The following is an 18,098-nucleotide window of genomic DNA, read 5'->3' on the forward strand; positions in this document are numbered from 1 at the left end:
TTACTGCACCACACTGACGGGGCTTTGAAGCCATTAGGGTATTCAAGACATCCTGATGGATCTTGCTTAATTCCATTTGCAAGTCTGCAAACAATTCATCTTTATTGCTGTGGGTACGGGCCCCAACTCGGTGCCCTAACTCATCCCAGTGGTGCTCCATAGGGTTTAAATCAGGTGATTGGTTTGGCCATTGCAACAGGTGAACATTTTTCTTTGCTAACCAATTTTTGAATGCATTATGTGTGCTTACAATAATTGTCTTGCTGGAATTTCCAGCTCCTCTACTTTGGTTTTACCACGTGGCAGCATCACATTCTCCAGTATATCCATGATAGTATTCATATTTCCATCAATTCTATGCAGAGGGCCAATGGCAGATGCAGAAAAGCAGCCCCAAACCATGACATTGCCACCACCATGTTTCACTGTAGGTGTTTGGTACCTTACATCATTACGTTTTCCAATTGGGTGGTATAGCTAGTGCTTGCCATCATTACCAAACAGATTGAACTTGGATTCATCTGTCCAGAATACCTTAGCCCAATCTGACTTTCCATTTGTGTGTTCTTTGGCAAACTCAAGTTGGACCTTTCACTTCTTTGTGGAGATGAAAGGCTTCTTGACTGAAACTCGGGCATTCAACCCTATTGTTCTTGGCCGTCGCATCACAGTTTGCCAACTAGCATTGACCCCATATTCTTGGTTCATTTTATGTGAAATCTGTACAGCACTTTTATGGACATCAGATGCTGACTTTTTCTTAATAATAATGTGATCAACTTTGGAGGAAGTTTGAGAGCAGTTAAATTCCATAGCTGCCTCTTTTTGACTTTTGCCTTCACTCTCAGAATAATGAGCTTCCTGACTTCTGGTGATAAATTTGGCTTTATCTTTGCCATGTTTTAACCGAAAAACGCAAAATTTGACTGCTCATGACAAAATATATAAAACATTTGGCCAGCACATGTTGAAAACTAACATATAAAGTAAAGAAATAACAATGTCAAACACTATTTTCATCCTTATAACTGACAATCATTTGCTTCCGCTTTACTAAAATCAGCAGGAAAATGGCATTTTTGGTTGGCTGTTTTTTTTATGGTTATGAGGGGGTAGGTGGTCGAAGAATGATTAAAATTCCACTTGGGGGGTTTCAGTACGAGTGTTTAGATCTCCTAACCCATAAGTAGAGTACGCTTGCATACATTCTGCCTATCCTTTGTAGGCTACTGTCATGGCCAAAAGTATTCACACCCCTGCAATTCTGTCAGATAATACTCAGTTTCTTCCTGAAAATGATTGCAAACACAAATTCTTTGGTATTATTATCTTCATTTAATTTGTCTTAAATGAAAAAACACAAAAGAGAATGAAGCAAAAAGCAAAACATTGATCATTTCACACAAAACTCCAAAAATGGGCCAGACAAAAGTATTGGCACCCTCAGCCTAATACTTGGTTGCACAATCTTTAGCCAAAATAACTGCGACCAACCGCTTCCGGTAACCATCAATGAGTTTCTTACAATGCTCTGCTGGAATTTTAGGCCATGTTCACACAATGCGTTTTTTACCGCGGAACCGCAGCGATTTTGCCGCTGCGGGTCCGCAGCTGTTTTCCATGCAGGGTACAGTACAATGTAACCCTATGGAAAACAGGAAACGCTGTGCACATGATGCAGAAATTCACTAAAAAAGCCGCGCTGAATAGCTGTGGTAAAAAAGAAGGACCATGTCACTTCTTTGTGCGGAACTGCAGCGGTTCTGCACCCATAGACCTCCATTGTGAGGTCAAACCCGCAGTAAAACCCGCAGATCAAAAATATATCTGCGGGTTTTATTGCGGTTATGGGTGGAGAAACCGCTGCAGCAGGAAGTGCGGGGAAGCGGGCGGAAGTGCGTGGGCGGAGTGTGTTCCGAAGTGACGGAGGCATACCGTCGCATGGGGATCGATGTCGGCTGTTTGATAGATTTGGTATGTGTGTGTGTGTCTATGTGTGTGTGTATGTGTGTGTGTCTATGTGTGTGTGTGTGTGTGTGTCCCCATGCGACGCTAGTGCCACCACTGTGCTAAGTCGCCGTATGGGACTACTACTCCCATCCGGTATTAGGATGGGGGAGTTGTCCCTGTGTCCGGCGACTTAGCACAGTTGTAAAGTTACACAAAACACACACAATACACATACATGACACACAGTACATACAACATATAACACAGAGTATATACTCACCAACAGCACACTGGTAGGCGAAGCCCTCGATCCCCTAGAAAAAATCCCAAAATAAAAAATCAAATTCATACTCCCTGTCCGCAGAATCCATAAAACGAGTGTCCCATGCCGATCGGCTGCTCTCCGGCGATACACTGCCAGGAGCGAAGCTCCTAGCAGTGTATCGCGTACTGTTCCGGAGTTCAATGGCTCCGGCGTCTCGGTTAACGGCAGTACAGCTGCGTTGAACTTTCCCACGCAGCACTGCCGTTAAGCGAGAGTGCCGGGGTCAATGACCGCCGGTAAACTCGCTCGCGCATGCGCAGTGACACACCGACAGGAACTATGGCTCCTGTCAGTGTGTTGCTGCAGCCGTGGAGAGCAGACATATCTCTGGATGTGTCTGTTCTCCATGGAAGATCTTCGTGGGACCCTCGATGGATTTCTGCGGACAGGGCCAGGGAGTATGAATTTGTTTTTTTATTTTGCGTCTTTTTCAGGTCGAGGGTCTTCAGGACGGATTGAGCGTACAATAAAATATGGTCAAAAAGTGGGTGTCTTTATTTCATTAAAATATTTTTTTTCTAGTGTTTGTGGGTTTTTTTAACCCTTTCATTGGATTAATAATGGATAGGCGTCTTATTGACGCCTCTCCATTATTAACCGGGCTTAATGCCACCTTACAATAGCAAGGTGGCATTAACCCCTCATTACCCCATATCCCACCGCTACACGGGAGTGGGAAGAGAGGGGCTAAGTGCCAGAATTGGCACATCATTTTGATGCGCCTTTTCTGGGGCGGCTGCAAGCTTATATTTGTAGCCAGGGGGGGGGCAAATATCCATGGCCCCTTTCCTAGGCTATGAATATAAGCCCACGGCTGTCTGCGTAGCCTTTCTGGCCTAAAAATATAGGGGGACCCCAACACTTTTTTTTTGGGGGGGGGCTCTCCCTTTATTTCTAAGCCAGAAAGGCTACTCAGACAGCTGTGGGCTTCATATTCATGGCCTGGGAACAGCCATGGGTATTTTAACCCCTTCCCAGGCCACAAATATTGGCCCGCAGCAGTCTGCCTAGCCTTTCTGGCCTAAAAATATAGGGGGACCCTATGTCATTTTTTTTTTTTTTTTTTTTTGGGGGGGGGGGTCCCCCTATATATTTTTTGATCATTTTAATAGCATTAATAATGGATAGGCGTCTTATTGACACCTCTCCATTATTAACCGGGATTAATGCCACCTTACAATAGCAAAAATACATGCAACTGAAATACGTGGCACTGAAATACGTGATACGTGGCACTGAAATACGTGATACGTGGCACTGAAATAAGTGATATGTGGCACTTAAATACGTGGCACTGAAATACGTGATACGTGGCACTTAAATACGTGATACGTGGCACTTAAATACGTGATACGTGGCACTTAAATACGTGATATGTGGCACTGAAATACGTGGCACTGAAATACGTGATACGTGGCACTTAAATACGTGATACGTGGCACTGAAATACGTGGCATTGAAATACGTGGCACTGAAATACGTGATACGTGGCACTTAAATACGTGGCACTGAAATACGTGGCACTGAAATACGTGATACGTGGCACTTAAATACGTGATACGTGGCACTTAAATACGTGATACGTGGCACTGAAATACGTGGCACTGAAATACGTGGCACTGAAATACGTGATACGTGGCACTTAAATACGTTGCACTTAAATACGTGTCACTGAAATATGTGATACGTGGCACTAAGTCTACGTTCACATTTGCGGTCTGCGCCGCAGCGTCGGGCGCCGCAGCGTCGCCGCATGCGTCATGCGCCCCTATATATAACATGGGGGCGCATGGACATGTGTTGCACTTGCGTTTTGCGACGCATGCGTCACTGCGGCGCACGCGTCCGGGCGCAGAGGACGCAGCAAGTTGCATTTTTGCTGCGTCCAAAATCAACCAAAAAAAGGACGCATGCGTCGCAAAACGCAGCGTTGTGCATGCGTTTTGCTGCGTTTTTGTTTGCGTTGTGCGTTGCGTCGCCGACGCTGCGGCGCACAACGCAAATGTGAACATAGCCTTAAATACGTGGCACTTAAATAGCTGGATAGAGCTGGATCCGCGGGCTGTGATCTGGCCTACGCTCAGCACACTGCGGAGCGCTGTCATTCAAAACACGTCCACTCATTTTGGTGTTTAGTCCCAAAATGGAGGATGGAAGAAGAAAAGGGTTGGACAAGGAAATGACATCATTTCTTTTTTTTTTTTTTTCCCACTGCAGTTAAAGCTTTATTTGTGTCAAACACAGACAATCTGCAGAGAAAACTGCATAAAAAACCGCATCAAAAAACGCACCAAAAAACGCACCAAAAACCGCACCTGCGTTTTCTGCCAAGAGCTGCGGTTTTTAGTGCAGAAAAACAGCAGGGAAATCAGGAACGTGTGAACATGGCCTTAGACCAATCTTCTTTGGCAAACTGCTCCAGGTCCCTGATATTTGAAAGGTGCCTTCTCCAAACTGCCATTTTTAGATCTCTCCACAGGTGTTCTATGGGATTCAGGTCTGGACTCATTGCTGGCCACCTTAGAAGTCTCCAGTGCTTTCTCTCAAACCATTTTCTAGTGCTTTTTGAAGTGTGTTTTTGGTCATTGTCATGCTGGAAGACCCATGACCTCTGAGGGAGACCCATCTTTCTCACACTGGGCCCTACATTATGCTGCAAAATTTGTTGGTAATCTTCAGACTTCATAATGCCATGCACACGGTCAAGCAGTCCAGTGCCAGAGGCAGCAAAGCAACACCAAAACATCAGGGAACCTCCGCCATGTTTGACTGTAGGGACCGTGTTCTTTTCTTTGAATGCCTCTTTTTTTCTCCTGTAAACTCTATGTTGATGCCTTTGCCCCAAAAGCTCTACTTTTGTCTCATCTGACCAGAGAACATTCTTCCAAAACGTTTTAGGCTTTTTTCAGGTAAGTTTTGGCAAACTCCAGCATGGCTTTTTTATGTCTCGGGGTAAGAAATGGGGTCTTCCTTGGTCTCCTACCATACAGTCCCTTTTCATTCAGCCGCCGACGGATAGTACGGGTTGACACTGTTGTACCCTTGGACTGCAGGGCAGCTTGAACTTGTTTGGATGTTAGTCGAGGTTCTTTATCCAACATCCGCACAATCTTGCGTTGAAATCTCTTGTTAATTTTTCTTTTCCGTCCACATCTAGGGAGGTTAGCCATAGTGCCATGGGCTTTAAACTTCTTGATGACACTGCGCACGGTAGACACAGGAACATTCAGGTCTTTGGAGATGGACTTGTAGCCTTGGGATTGCTCATGCTTCCTCACAATTTGGTTTCTCAAGTCCTCAGACAGTTCTGTGGTCTTCTTTCTTTTCTCCATGCTCAATGTGGTACACACAAGGACACAGGACAGAGGTTGAGTCTACTTTAATCCATGTCAACTGGCTGCAAGTGTGATTTAGTTATTGCCAACACCTGTTGGCTTTAGGACAATTCTTTTTGTGTTTTTTCATTTAAGACAAATTAAATGAAGATAATAATACCAAAGAATTTGTGTTTGCAATCATTTTCAGGAAGAAACTGAGTATTATCTGACAGAATTGCAGGGGTGTGAATACTTTTGGCCATGACTGTATGTGAACTGTATTGGTGCTTCCAGTAACATCGTCCTGAAATCCTCCTGGGCTCGACCTCGATCCATACAAGTGTATAGACCAGTTTCAGACTCCCCACAGGGCACAGTGCATGCCCTGGGGGGATTTACAGTGACAGCAGACTTATCGATTTGGACCAGACAACCCCTTAAAAATAAATCTGTCAGCAGGTTTTGCTGTGTAATTTGAGATCACCATAATGTAGGAGTAGAAACTCTGGTTAGTGATGTTACTTACTGGGCTGTATTTTGCTGTTTTAATACAATCAGTGTTTTATCAGCAGGAGATTATCACTGCACTGGACAACTTCTCTGTGTATAGTATTCCAATGACGCCCCGAGCACTGATTAGCAGCCCTCTGTCACTAAACAATCTACACAGAAAGCCGTGGTGTGGAAGGATTATACACAGATAACAATTGAACTCTGCTATAACTGTAGCAGCGAAAACTGTGACTCCTAACTGCTGCACCCAGTAAACTAAGTGATACATCGCTGGAATCGGGGTTTCTGTCCCTAACCCATGCTTCTGTTACATTACTTAGCAAAATCTGCTGTCAAATTCCCTTTAAAAATGTAACTACGGTAATAAAAATGTTTGCAATACTTGTGTGTAAGATTTAATTTGTTACATTTTTCCACGAACTTTACTTTTTCTAAGCTATCTTCCTATCTAAATAGTACTTTTCTATAACAAGGGTCCTTACTTGCTTAGTTAAACACCCCTTGTACGGCTGCTGGAGCCCTTCCATTTACATGTTCGTTGTTCATAGTAACCCATGGTATCATCAATGGGACAGGTATTACTGCTGCGCCAATATTATACGAGGCAAACTGTGCTAGCCTAATTGTTATTGGATTTACCATATTTATTCCCATTTTACCTATCTTTGCTATTAAGAGATCTGTTTACGCCATATTTCAGTTTTCTGTTGTGTTTTCGCTACATAAGTGTTCGTTTAGCTAAAACTGTTTATAACTATTACAGGTTTGTCCGGAAACCTTGCAGACTTGGAAAAGAGAAGACAAACGTTTGGAAAAAATTTTATTCCCCCAAAGAAAGCCAAAACATTCTTGCAACTTGTATGGGAGGCATTGCAAGATGTAACCTTAATCATCCTGGAAATTGCAGCCATAATATCACTTGGCCTGTCCTTCTACCATCCTCAAGGGGAAAATAATGAAGGTGAGTGACCTTTTCCATCATCTTTTTAGTCCATATTCTCCAATGAGGTTCTAACCTCCTCCAGGTGGTCTAAGGTGGAACATTTCTCCTTGTGGAAAGTGCCAAGCCGGCTTAAGGAGAATTAAAGGCCATGCAATGCTCCTTTAGGATGAAAATATGCAAATATCCTATATCTATTTTACTTATAATTTTACGTTTCTAATTGGAGTTCACAATCTAAAACCCCTGTGTGTGAGGAAACCCATACAAACTCTTTGCAAATATTGTCCTTGGTGGGATTGGAACCCATTGTTACAAAGTATTAGTCCTAACCACTGAGTCACCATGCTGCCCTATTAGGTGTAGCAATCCTAAAAGTCAATATTGTTCCTTTAACAAGCCTTGCCACGGCTGGGGGCTGGTATTGTCAGGCTGGTAAGGGGCCATGAATCGATTAGATGAGCCATTTCTGATGCTTTACCCAGCTCTTCCCACTTGCCCTGTAGCGGTGGCAAGTGGGGTTCATATTTGTGGGGTTGATGTCATCTTTGTATTGTCCGGTGACATCAAGCCCACGGATTAGTTATGGAGAGCGTCTATAAGGCACCTATCCATTACTATAGTTATATGGTAAATGAAGACACAGCCAGAATAAAGTCCTTTATTTGAAATAAAACACTTTTACTTTATTTAAAAATAATGAACAGTTATACTCCCCTAACAACTATTCCACCGATGCCCTCGTCTTCTGTAATAAAATAAAACTAAAAAAAAATATCCCTCACCTGTCCGTCATTTTGTCCTACGCCGTAATCTATGTCAGAGTGACAAACTGTTTTCAACCTGGACGATGCCAAGATGCGACCGTCCAGGCTGAGAACCACTGATGAATGAGCTGCTGCAAGCGCAGCATCAGTGACCGGCGGTGATGGCATCAAGGTTACCACAGGTCACTGAGTGCGTTCCCAGCTGGGCCAATGAACTGCGGTGACCTCCCTCTGGTGAGATCACCGCTAGCACAGTGAGAAAAAGTATCACGTTGCAGAGGCGAGTCCACCGCAGTTCACCGGGAGAATTTCACTTCGGTGAATTTGAACTGCGGTGAACTCGCCTCTGCACCATGACACTTTTTCTCACTGTGCTAGCGGTGAATTCACCGAGGTCACCACAGTTCATTGGTCTGGCTGGGAACGCAGCCTCAGTGACCATCAGTAACCTTTTTGACGTCACCGCTAGTCATTGAGGTTGCACTTGCAGCAGCTCATTCTCCAGTGTTTTTCAGCCTGGACGGTTGCATCTTGGCACCGTGTAGGTTGAAAACTGTTTATCCCCCAGACATGGTGAGGGTTTTGCCTGACTGGTCGGCTGCTGGGAGTAGTAGTCCCATCAGCTGACACCAGTGACCGGAGGTAAACTTTATACCTTTGATCACAGCTGAGTGCTCACATTATCATTTGACAGCATGGGAACCGCAGCTGTTTGACCGGCGGTGATGATTTTACCGCCGATCAGAAGCAGTGTGTCATGCTGCTGCCATTCAGGTAGGTGCAGGCTTCACTAGATGGCAGTAGAGAGGAAGCAGGTCTGCACCTAAACAGAGCTAACCTGCATTCCAACATTGAGGCTACCACAGGTGGTAGCAGAATAGTCCAAACAAGCTGGGTCAAATCCTAGACAGTAGCGCAGTACCAAAGGAATAAGCAAACTTGTGGTCAGAGACAAGTCAGGGGGTCAGTGATGGTCAGGAGCGGATAAGACAAAGGGCAGAAACAGGTCAGGATACATGCCAAGTCAAACCAGGGAGTCTGCACACTAAATGGAAACACTGAGTCAAGACGGGAACAGGGGAAAACAGAGACACGGGTTCAGACAGCAACGAAGCAGGACAAATCTGAGCAATTAAGAGTCAGCTACAGCAGCACTAGGCAGAACCTATAACTGACATGATCTGCAGGACACAGCTGGGCTAAATAGCAAACCTAAAACCAGACCGAGGCTGAGAAAAGTTAACCCCTAACATGATCAGACCGGGAAAAGGGAAGACAGGACTCAAAACCTGGTCTGGATCATGACCGTACCCTCCTCTCAAGCGGGGGGTCCACCGGACCCCCAGGATATCGTATATGAAACGCCCGAACCAATCGAGCAGAATGGACAGATCGTGCCCACGATCGATCCTCAGGACCATAACCTTTTCAATGGACCAAATACTGAAGTGAATTGCGGACCATGTGAGAATCCACAGTCCGTTCAACTTCATACTCAGTCTGACCATCCACAGAGACAGGAGGCGGAGGGGATGGAGACCCAGCAGAGGAAGGTACAAATGTCTTAAGGAGGGACTTATGGAACACATTGAGGATCCGAAGTGACGGAGGTAGGCGTAAGCAAAAGGCAACTCAACTGACAACCTCAGTGATCTCTAAGGACCAATAAACCTGGGCCCTAGCTTAGTAGAAGGAACTTTCAGACGAACGTTCTTGGTAGACAACCACACTTTATTTCTTACCAGAAATATAGGTCTTACCGACCGTCGTTTGTCAGCAAAATGTTTGTTTGCCCTGAGCCTCCCCAATGTTCTTCTGGACCTTGCTCCACACCTTCCCCAACCATTGAACTGCCATATCAGCCCCTGGACATCCTGAATCCAACCTGGAAAATTCTCCAAAATGGGGGGTGAAAGCCGTAATTACAAAAGAACGGAGAGGTGCAAGTGGACTGGTTAATCCGATTATTAAATGCAAACTCAGCCACTGGCAATGAAGAACACCAATCATTCTGCTGAGACGTAGCAAGACACCGCAAAATCTGTTCAAGTGACTGACTGGTCCTCTCCGTCTGAACGTTGGTCTCGGGATGGTAGGCAGAGGAGAAGGTCAAGCAAATACCCAATTTTATACAAAATGCCCTCCAAAATTTGGACACAAATTGTACCCCTCTAGCAGAAGCCACACTCAAAGGCACGCCATGCAACCGCACAACATGCTCAAGAAACAACTTAGTGTTTCTGCATTAGGCAATCCTGCCAGAGGTCCAAGATGCGCCTGTTTACTGAATCTGTCAACCACTACCCAGATTACAGTTTTGTCATTGGAAAGAGGGAAATCAGTGATAAAATCCATGGACAAATGAGTACAAGGTCTATCCGGAATTGGCAATGGCACCAATTCCCCGGCCGGACGGTTATGGGAGCTATTAGCACGAGCACAGGTATCACAATTAGTTATGAGCGAGTGTACTCGTTGCTCGGGTGACCTCCGAGTATTTATGACTGCTCTGAGATTTAGTTTTCATCACGGCAGCTGAATGATTTACAGCTACTAGCCAGGCTGAGTACATGTGGGGGTTGCCTGGTTGCTAGGGAATCCCCACATGTAATCAAGCAGGCTAGTAGCTGTAAATCATTCAGCTGCCTCGATGAAAACTAATCTCCGTGCAGTCATAAATACTCGGAGGTCACCCAAGCGTGCTCTGGAAAACCCGAGCAACGAGTACACTCGCTCATCACTAATCACAAGCAGACACAAACACAGCGACATCAGAGGTCATGGAGGACCACCAAATCAGCTTAGCAATGGCTTTCCGGATCGCTGAGATCCCCGGGTGTCCACTGAGAGCAAAATCGTGGAACTCCCGGAGAACCCTCAGCAGGTACTGAACCGGAACAAAGAGCTTATTATCAGGCAAAGAGGGAGGAGCAAGAGACTGAGCCTCCCGAGTTTCACGCTCCAATTCAGAGGATAACCCAGCAACAACCACCCCGTGCTGAAGAATGGAGGAAGGGAGGTTCAGGGGGTGTTATCGGATCAAAACTGCGAGATAAGGCGTCCACCTTGACATTCTTGGAACCAGGCCGAAAGGTGATAGAAAAATGAAAACGAGAAAAAAAATCGACCACCTCGCCTGCCTAGGAGTTAACTGCTTGGCAGACTCAATGTGAGACAGGTTCTTGTGGTCGGTAATCACCGTGATCCGATGAACCACCCCCTCCAAAAAGTGCCTCCATTCTTCAAAAGCCAATTCTATGGCCAATAACTCCTGGTTACCAACATCATAATTCCTCTCCGCAGAAGAAACCTTTCTGGAGAAAAAGGCACATGGTCTTAAATTGGTCAAAGTAACGGGTCCCTGAAACACCGCCCCCACTCCCACCTCCCATGCGTCCACCTCTACAATGAACGGTTTTGACGGATCGGGCTGAATCAATACAGGAGCAGACAAAAAACACTTCTTTAATGTAGAAAATGCTTCAACCGCCAAGTGTGACCAGACTTTGAGATCAGCACCCTTGTGCGTGAGATCGGTGAGTGGCTTGACCACCTGAGAAAACCCCTTAATGAATTTTCGATAATAGGTGAAACCCAGAAAACGCTGCAGACCCTTGAGGTCCCGGGATCCATCTGAAACCCAATTGGCAGAAAGGATGATCCCCAGAAAGGAAAGCTCCTGGACACAAAACAAACACCTCTCGGATTTAGCGAACAGAGAATTTCCCCGTAACCTATGAAGAAGAGCACGTAAATGACCAATGTGGGATTCCTTATCAGGCGAGAAAAGAAGGATGTCATCCTGGTATACAACCATAAAGCGCCCGATAAAATCATAAAAACCATTATTCAAGTTCTGAAACACTGCGGGTGCGTTCGTTAGACCGAAGGGCATGACCAAATTTTCAAACAGACACTCGGAGGTGAGAAATGCCGTTTTCCACTCATTCCCTTCCCGAATGCAGATAAGGTTATATGTTCCCCTGAGATTGAGTTTGTAAAACCACTTAGCCCCAGATAATTGGCTATAAAGATCTGGAATAAGTGGGAGAGGGTAGGTATTTCTCACCGTAAATTTATTTAGTTCCTGGAAATCGAGGCTCGGGCAAAAAACACCATCTTTTTTCTTAACAAAAAAGAATCCAGCGGCCACAGGTGAAACAGAAGGACGCATGTGACCTTTGCGTAGACTATCAGAGATATAGTTTTTCATAGCGGTACGTACCGGGCCAGAAAAATTGTACAAAAGGGCTTTGGGCAATTTAGAACCCGGAATAAGATTAATTGTACAATCATATGGACGATGTGGTGGCAAGACCTCGGCCTCTTTTTCAGAGAACACGTCCCCAAAATACTTCAGGAACTCCGGAATACCCTCCAGATTAATGGCAGACACAAAAACAGCAGAAAGACAACCATTGAAACAATTAGGACCATATTTAACAATATCACGAGATCCCCAGTCTATAACAGAATTATGCCTCTGTAACCAGGGGAACCCCAACACCAGTTCCGCAGGAAGATTATTCATAACATAACATGAAGTTTGTTCCTGGTTCCACCATGAGGAGGAACTCCTCAGAGACAAACTTAAAGGGACTCTGTCACCTGAATTTGGAGGGAACAATTTTCAGCCATAGGGGCGGGGTTTTCGGGTGTTTGATTCACCCTTTCCTTACCCGCTGGCTGCAATATTGGATTGAAGTTCATTCTCTGTCCTCCGTAGTACATGCCTGCACAAGGCAATCTTGCCTTACGCAGGCATGTACTATGGAGGACAGAGAATGAACTTCAATCCAATATTGCAGCCAGCATGCAGCCAGCAGGTAAGGAGAGGGTGAATCAAACACCCGAAAACCCCGTCCCTATGGCTGAAAATTGTTCCCTCCAAATTCAGGTGACAGAGTCCCTTTAATAACATTTTGAGCCAACGGTGTCTTATCAATGGCAATGATATGGATGGGAGCCTCTTGCCTAACTGTCCCTAATTTTAACTTGGACACCAGACTAGAGTCAATGATGTTCATGGAAGATCCACAGTCCACAAAAGCTGAAGTACGTAGCCACATCTATAACACAGTTCCACGTCTAACAAAACGTTTTGAAATTATGAAAATGGTACCTGAGAGTCTGGGTGACCTCCTCGACAATCACCCAGACTCGGAAGCTTGTTAATCGATGGCAAAGAGGGGCAGTCCTTCTTCCAATGTCCTGAATCTCCACAATAAAAACATAATTTCCCATCACGCTTCCTCTCCTTCTCCTTGGAGTTGGTGGTCTCCACCTCCATAGGTTCAGACGGTGGCAAAACAACAGGATTAGCAGGGAGCAACGGAACCTCTCGCTGTGTAACACCTCTTTCCCACATCCTCAATCCATATGGATAGCCTGAGTCATTGCCTCCTCCAATGAGCTGAGTGATGGATGGAGAGCCAGAGCGTCCTTCAGGTGATTCGACAGTCCTATCCTGAACTGACATCTCAGCGCAGAGTCATCCCAGGACACCTCAGTGGACAATCGACGGAACTCGGAGCTATACCATTCAGCCGATAGCTTACCCTGAAAGAGACTCATGATTGTGTCCTCTGACCTGGTCAGGCTCGTCAAAAATAAGTCCTAAGGCCTCAAAGAAATTATCAACAGACATACAGTACTTTCAGGGGCAGTAGCAGGTAAAGAGAAAGCCCACAATAGATGTCCCTCACGAAGTAAAGAAATGATCATCCCCACTCGCTGACTCTCATCTCCAGAAAATCGGGGTCTAAGAGAAAACAACAACTTGCAATTCTCCTTGAACGTACGGAACTTCTCCTTATCAGAGCCACAAGTGACCTTAGTACAGGGGACTCGTGTAAAGGTTTATTCCTTCAACATATCTACTGTATTACACCTCTCTGGTAAAGGAGGAGTTGGTTCAGGACATTGAACAGTCTTTCTTTAGAAGGTCCCCTAAATCTCCCACTAATCAGCAGCTTTTTTGACCTGAGTTTAATCTACCACCCAGACCCCCAAAGCTTTGATAGGGGTTCTTGGCTTCTCAGTCCACAATCCTAAAATCTAGGAGCCTCTCTGACAAGTCATACGTTTAAATAAAAAAGTAGCAAACAGCATTTGTTATCAATGGTAAGATATGAAAAACTTTCATATCCTGGTATGGCTGTAACCCTCCAGACCCCCTGGATCTGGATATGTTTCAAACTCTAGATTTCTTACAAAATGGTCTAGAAAAGGGTTTAAAACCTTGCACTCTCAAGGTTCAGCCCTTAAGGTACCGTCACACTCAGCAACTTTGCAACGAGAACGACAACAGTCCGTGACGTTGCAGCGTCCTGGATAGCGATCTCGTTGTGTTTGACACGCAGCAGCGATCTGGATCCCGCTGTGCCATCGCTGGTCGGAGCTAGAAGTCCAGAACTTTATTTCGTCGCCAGGTCGGCGTGTATCGTCATGTTTGACATCAAAAGCAACGACGATAACAATGGATGTAATGGAGCTAACAACCAGCGAGAACGAGAAGTGAGTCGCCGTTACGCCACTGGATCGCTCCTGCATCGTTCTGGAGCTGCTGTGTTTGACGTCTCTACAGCGACCTAAACAGCGACGCTCCAGCGTCCTCCATCTGCGCACGCGTGGAATCCCGCGGCCAGTTTCCTGAAGCCCCGGGCAGCAGAGTGCTCCATCTTTCCTGTGGCCGCGCCCACCGGTAAACGGCGAATAGCGAAGACCGCGCTGTTTTGAATCTCCTAGGCAGTGGATCTTCGCTTTGGACCTGCGCACACCACTACGCCACCAACGTAATGATGAGCAGGTTTCTGGGGGAGAAACAGTGCTGTCACCACGCCCATAGGACCAGACCAGCGTGAGTGACAGCAGAAAACGGCGACTTTACAAAGGTATTTCGGCAGCTTAGGTAGGTTATAAAGGCACACAAAGACACTAATGTAACGCCCAGCTCTGCCCCTATTTAACGGTATTTTTAGCTCATCTTCAAAAAACGGGGTGACAGGTTCCCTTTAAGGGGTTCATAAGCCTCTTATAATTGGTTTTCTATTCTGGAATTAAAGGGGATCTGTTACTACATGTCATCTATGTAAACTGTTAATATGAGCATACAGATTATATACTGCTGAAAATGAAATAAAAATTCCTCCTGTTATTTAAAACGTGCTCTGGAGGCAGCTCCATCCGCTCCGGAGCCTGGAAGAGGTTGTATATATTAAGTGATAAGAGGATTTCTCCACAACAAGGCATCTGACATGAGGTACACAGGTACCCCTCTTATCAGCAGTCTATAACCTGTATGCTCATATTAATAGTTTACTTGGGTAAAATGTGGTGAGTGGTGACACATCCCTTTTAAGAATATATTGAGAGTTAGACTACCAAATTTCTGTCTCCTGTTCATGAGATGGTGAAGAGAATGGGTAGGGTAAGTGAGGTGTCGCCTTTATCAGTTGGAATATAACAGCCAAGGGAGGAGTCTTTCTATATTGTTTCTCAAATAGAGTAATGGATAAATGGGGAGACGCGGCCGAAGGATTGTTTGTTTTTCATGTTAAATAAAATAAAGAATTAAGAAATAAAAATGACCTGTTGGAACAATAGTGAGGGGATCTTACTGTAGAGTTACAATCGGATAGTAGTCTTAGAACTCCAGAGCAAGAATTGTACTAATAGCTAGGAATCCATAATTATTACATCTGGTTATGTTTTATTGTGATTATTAATCTGTAAGGGATACAGTCTGGAACTATGTAAGACAAACAAAAAGATGGAAACTCCGTATGTGACAATGGATCTCCAACCAACTAGGGCTCGCACTTGTTAACGGAAATTGTCATCAGAAATCACCTATTGTTTAAATCCGGTTTTAATGAGAAATGTGTATTTATTTTAAAATGTTTTGCAATTTTTTTCTGTATATCACAACGTGTATTGAAAATGTTAAATCTTTTAATTTTCACATTGGCCACGGGGCTTGTTGAAATAGTTAATGCTGGCTATAAAAGAAAGGTGTCATAAATTCCAGTGCATGACAGTAGGCTGCCTGTATCTGCAAACCACAGGACAACTTCTGAGGTGTGGTGAGGTTTACACCTTAATAGGCCAGAGTTTTTGAGACATGGGGTCATACATAATGTTAGGCAGTAGGTTGTAGTACTTTGGCTATAGGTTTTATTTTAAAAAAAATGTGATATGAGAGGGTTACAACAAGTGGCTTCCTTTTCTAAGTGGCAGACAGTTAAAATGAAAATGCAATTCCAAATTTGTTTATCATGAAAGTGATTGTCACTAAGTTTTCGCTGTGTTATCTGAGCACAGCCTAATGTAAGGGCAGAGACCCTGATTACAGTGATGTTTACCTTTACTATATTGCTTGCTGCAGTTTTGATATAATCGTTGCTTTATCTGCTCTAGATCTATCAGAACTCTGAATGCTGAGCTCTGTATAACCCCTCCCCCACCACTGATTGATGACATTCTGTTTACACTGTGTATAGGCAGAAAGCTGCCAATCAGTGGTGTGGGAGGGGTTATACAGAGCGGAGGACTACATGGCACAAGATAACTAGTCCTGTAGTTATAAACTCCTGCTGATGGTAAAACACTTGATTTTATTGAAACAACAACACAAACCAGTAAACGAGATGTCACTGGAATCAGGGGCTCTGTCTCTACATCATGCTGCTTTCAAAGCCTATCAAAAACCTTCTGACATACTCCTTTTAAGAGAAAGTTGTAAAAAAAATTCTATAAAAATGTTTTAGCCTTGCAAAATCCTGTTCTGTTCTTACTTCAGCAACTGTGCAGAAAACAGTGTATAAACTCAGATTTTTCCGGTATATGTCTTCTTCTGCATTCATCAATGTCTCACAAAACACCGCTATTTTGTTCCCAGCATGTGCGGAAGCAGCTGGAGGAGTGGAGGATGAAGGAGAAGCACAAGCTGGTTGGATTGAGGGAGCAGCCATCTTGTTCTCAGTCATAATTGTAGTTTTGGTAACTGCATTCAATGATTGGAGCAAAGAGAAGCAGTTCCGTGGCCTTCAGAGTCGAATCGAGCAGGAGCAAAAGTTCACTGTTATCCGAAAAGGGCAAGTCATCCAGATTCCTGTGGCAGAACTGGTGGCCGGGGATATTGCACAAATAAAATATGGTAAAAACAAATTACCGAGATTCAGGAGTATTTATTTATTTTTTTTAACAATCTTTCTGAGTGTATCATGTTAACAGTGTGGTGTTACTTATACCACCAGGGGATCTCCTACCTGCAGATGGCATCTTGATCCAGGGCAATGACCTGAAAATTGATGAAAGCTCGCTAACAGGAGAAAGTGATCAGGTGAAAAAGTCCCTTGAGAAGGATCCCATGCTGCTGTCTGGTAAGGAGTAGCACAAGTAGGAGTATTGGACGCACTCACAGTAAGCAGGCTTCATGCTGCGGTTGTCTCCCTGTAGGCACTCATGTGATGGAAGGGTCCGGACGCATGGTTGTCACAGCCGTAGGCATCAACTCTCAGACAGGCATCATTTTTACTCTTTTGGGAGCAAATGAAGGGGCCGAGGAAGAGAAAAAGTCAAAGAAAGGTAATTATTTGCTGGGAAGTTGGGTAAGATGGTGGATACATATTGTGAGGCTATGAAATATTCCGTAGTGATGGATGTAAGCGTGGCCTAAGTATAGCCTTCTGTTGTGCATGGGGTGCTCGGCACTACTTGCCACTTTGTCATTTAGGGGTCTTAGATCCGCAGGCACAGAGCCTGGCTCCCCTAGTCATCGGTTTGTTCCTATTGTTCAGGCCAGTCTCGTGTAAAAAGCTGGTCCACAGACGCTTACCTGTTTCTTCCTAAAATGTTCTTCCTTTTCCTTTACTATTGCCTCTATTGTTCTGGAACAGTCTGACACGCTCTTGTTTGGTTGGTTTTTGCATTGTTGTGTGCTTTTGTCGGCCCTTCTTCCATAATGAGATCTGTATGTCTGATTTCGATACTCGACTCTTTCTTGAGCCTGTATAATTCACTGCAATCTTTTGGGACTTTAAAACTTGTGATTTTGGATCATTTGTCCAACTTTGGAACATATCTTTCTGCTTTTGATTATAAATTTGCCATATCTTAAAACTTCAGTTGTTTGATCTTTGGGTGTCATTCTTTCTTCTTCACGTTTCTTTTCCTCCTAGCCCATCTTTGTTATCTTGCACTTATCGCTGTATGTCTTTCACCAGCATCTTACCAACATTTGACCCTACAATAACATCTCTTTTTCTCTTTTTTTTTCCCGTCTT

At 44.5% G+C, this 18,098-nt stretch overlaps 1 protein-coding gene across 5 annotated transcripts in view; it reads left to right on the forward strand.

The window, feature by feature from the left end:
• The window catches only part of ATP2B4 (ATPase plasma membrane Ca2+ transporting 4), a 250,881-nt gene that overhangs the window by 145,708 nt on the left and 87,075 nt on the right, over window positions 1-18,098 (forward strand). For all 5 annotated transcript variants that reach the window (XM_077295436.1, XM_077295437.1, XM_077295435.1 and 2 more), the window contains exons 3-6: window positions 6,869-7,066; window positions 16,712-16,969; window positions 17,070-17,195; window positions 17,272-17,400. In XM_077295436.1, coding sequence (XP_077151551.1) covers window positions 6,869-7,066; window positions 16,712-16,969; window positions 17,070-17,195; window positions 17,272-17,400 — 711 coding nt within the window. The remainder of the gene's footprint in view (window positions 1-6,868; window positions 7,067-16,711; window positions 16,970-17,069; window positions 17,196-17,271; window positions 17,401-18,098) is intronic.

Source organism: Ranitomeya variabilis, chromosome 3, assembly GCF_051348905.1.
Source record: "Ranitomeya variabilis isolate aRanVar5 chromosome 3, aRanVar5.hap1, whole genome shotgun sequence".
NCBI lineage: Eukaryota > Metazoa > Chordata > Amphibia > Anura > Dendrobatidae > Ranitomeya > Ranitomeya variabilis.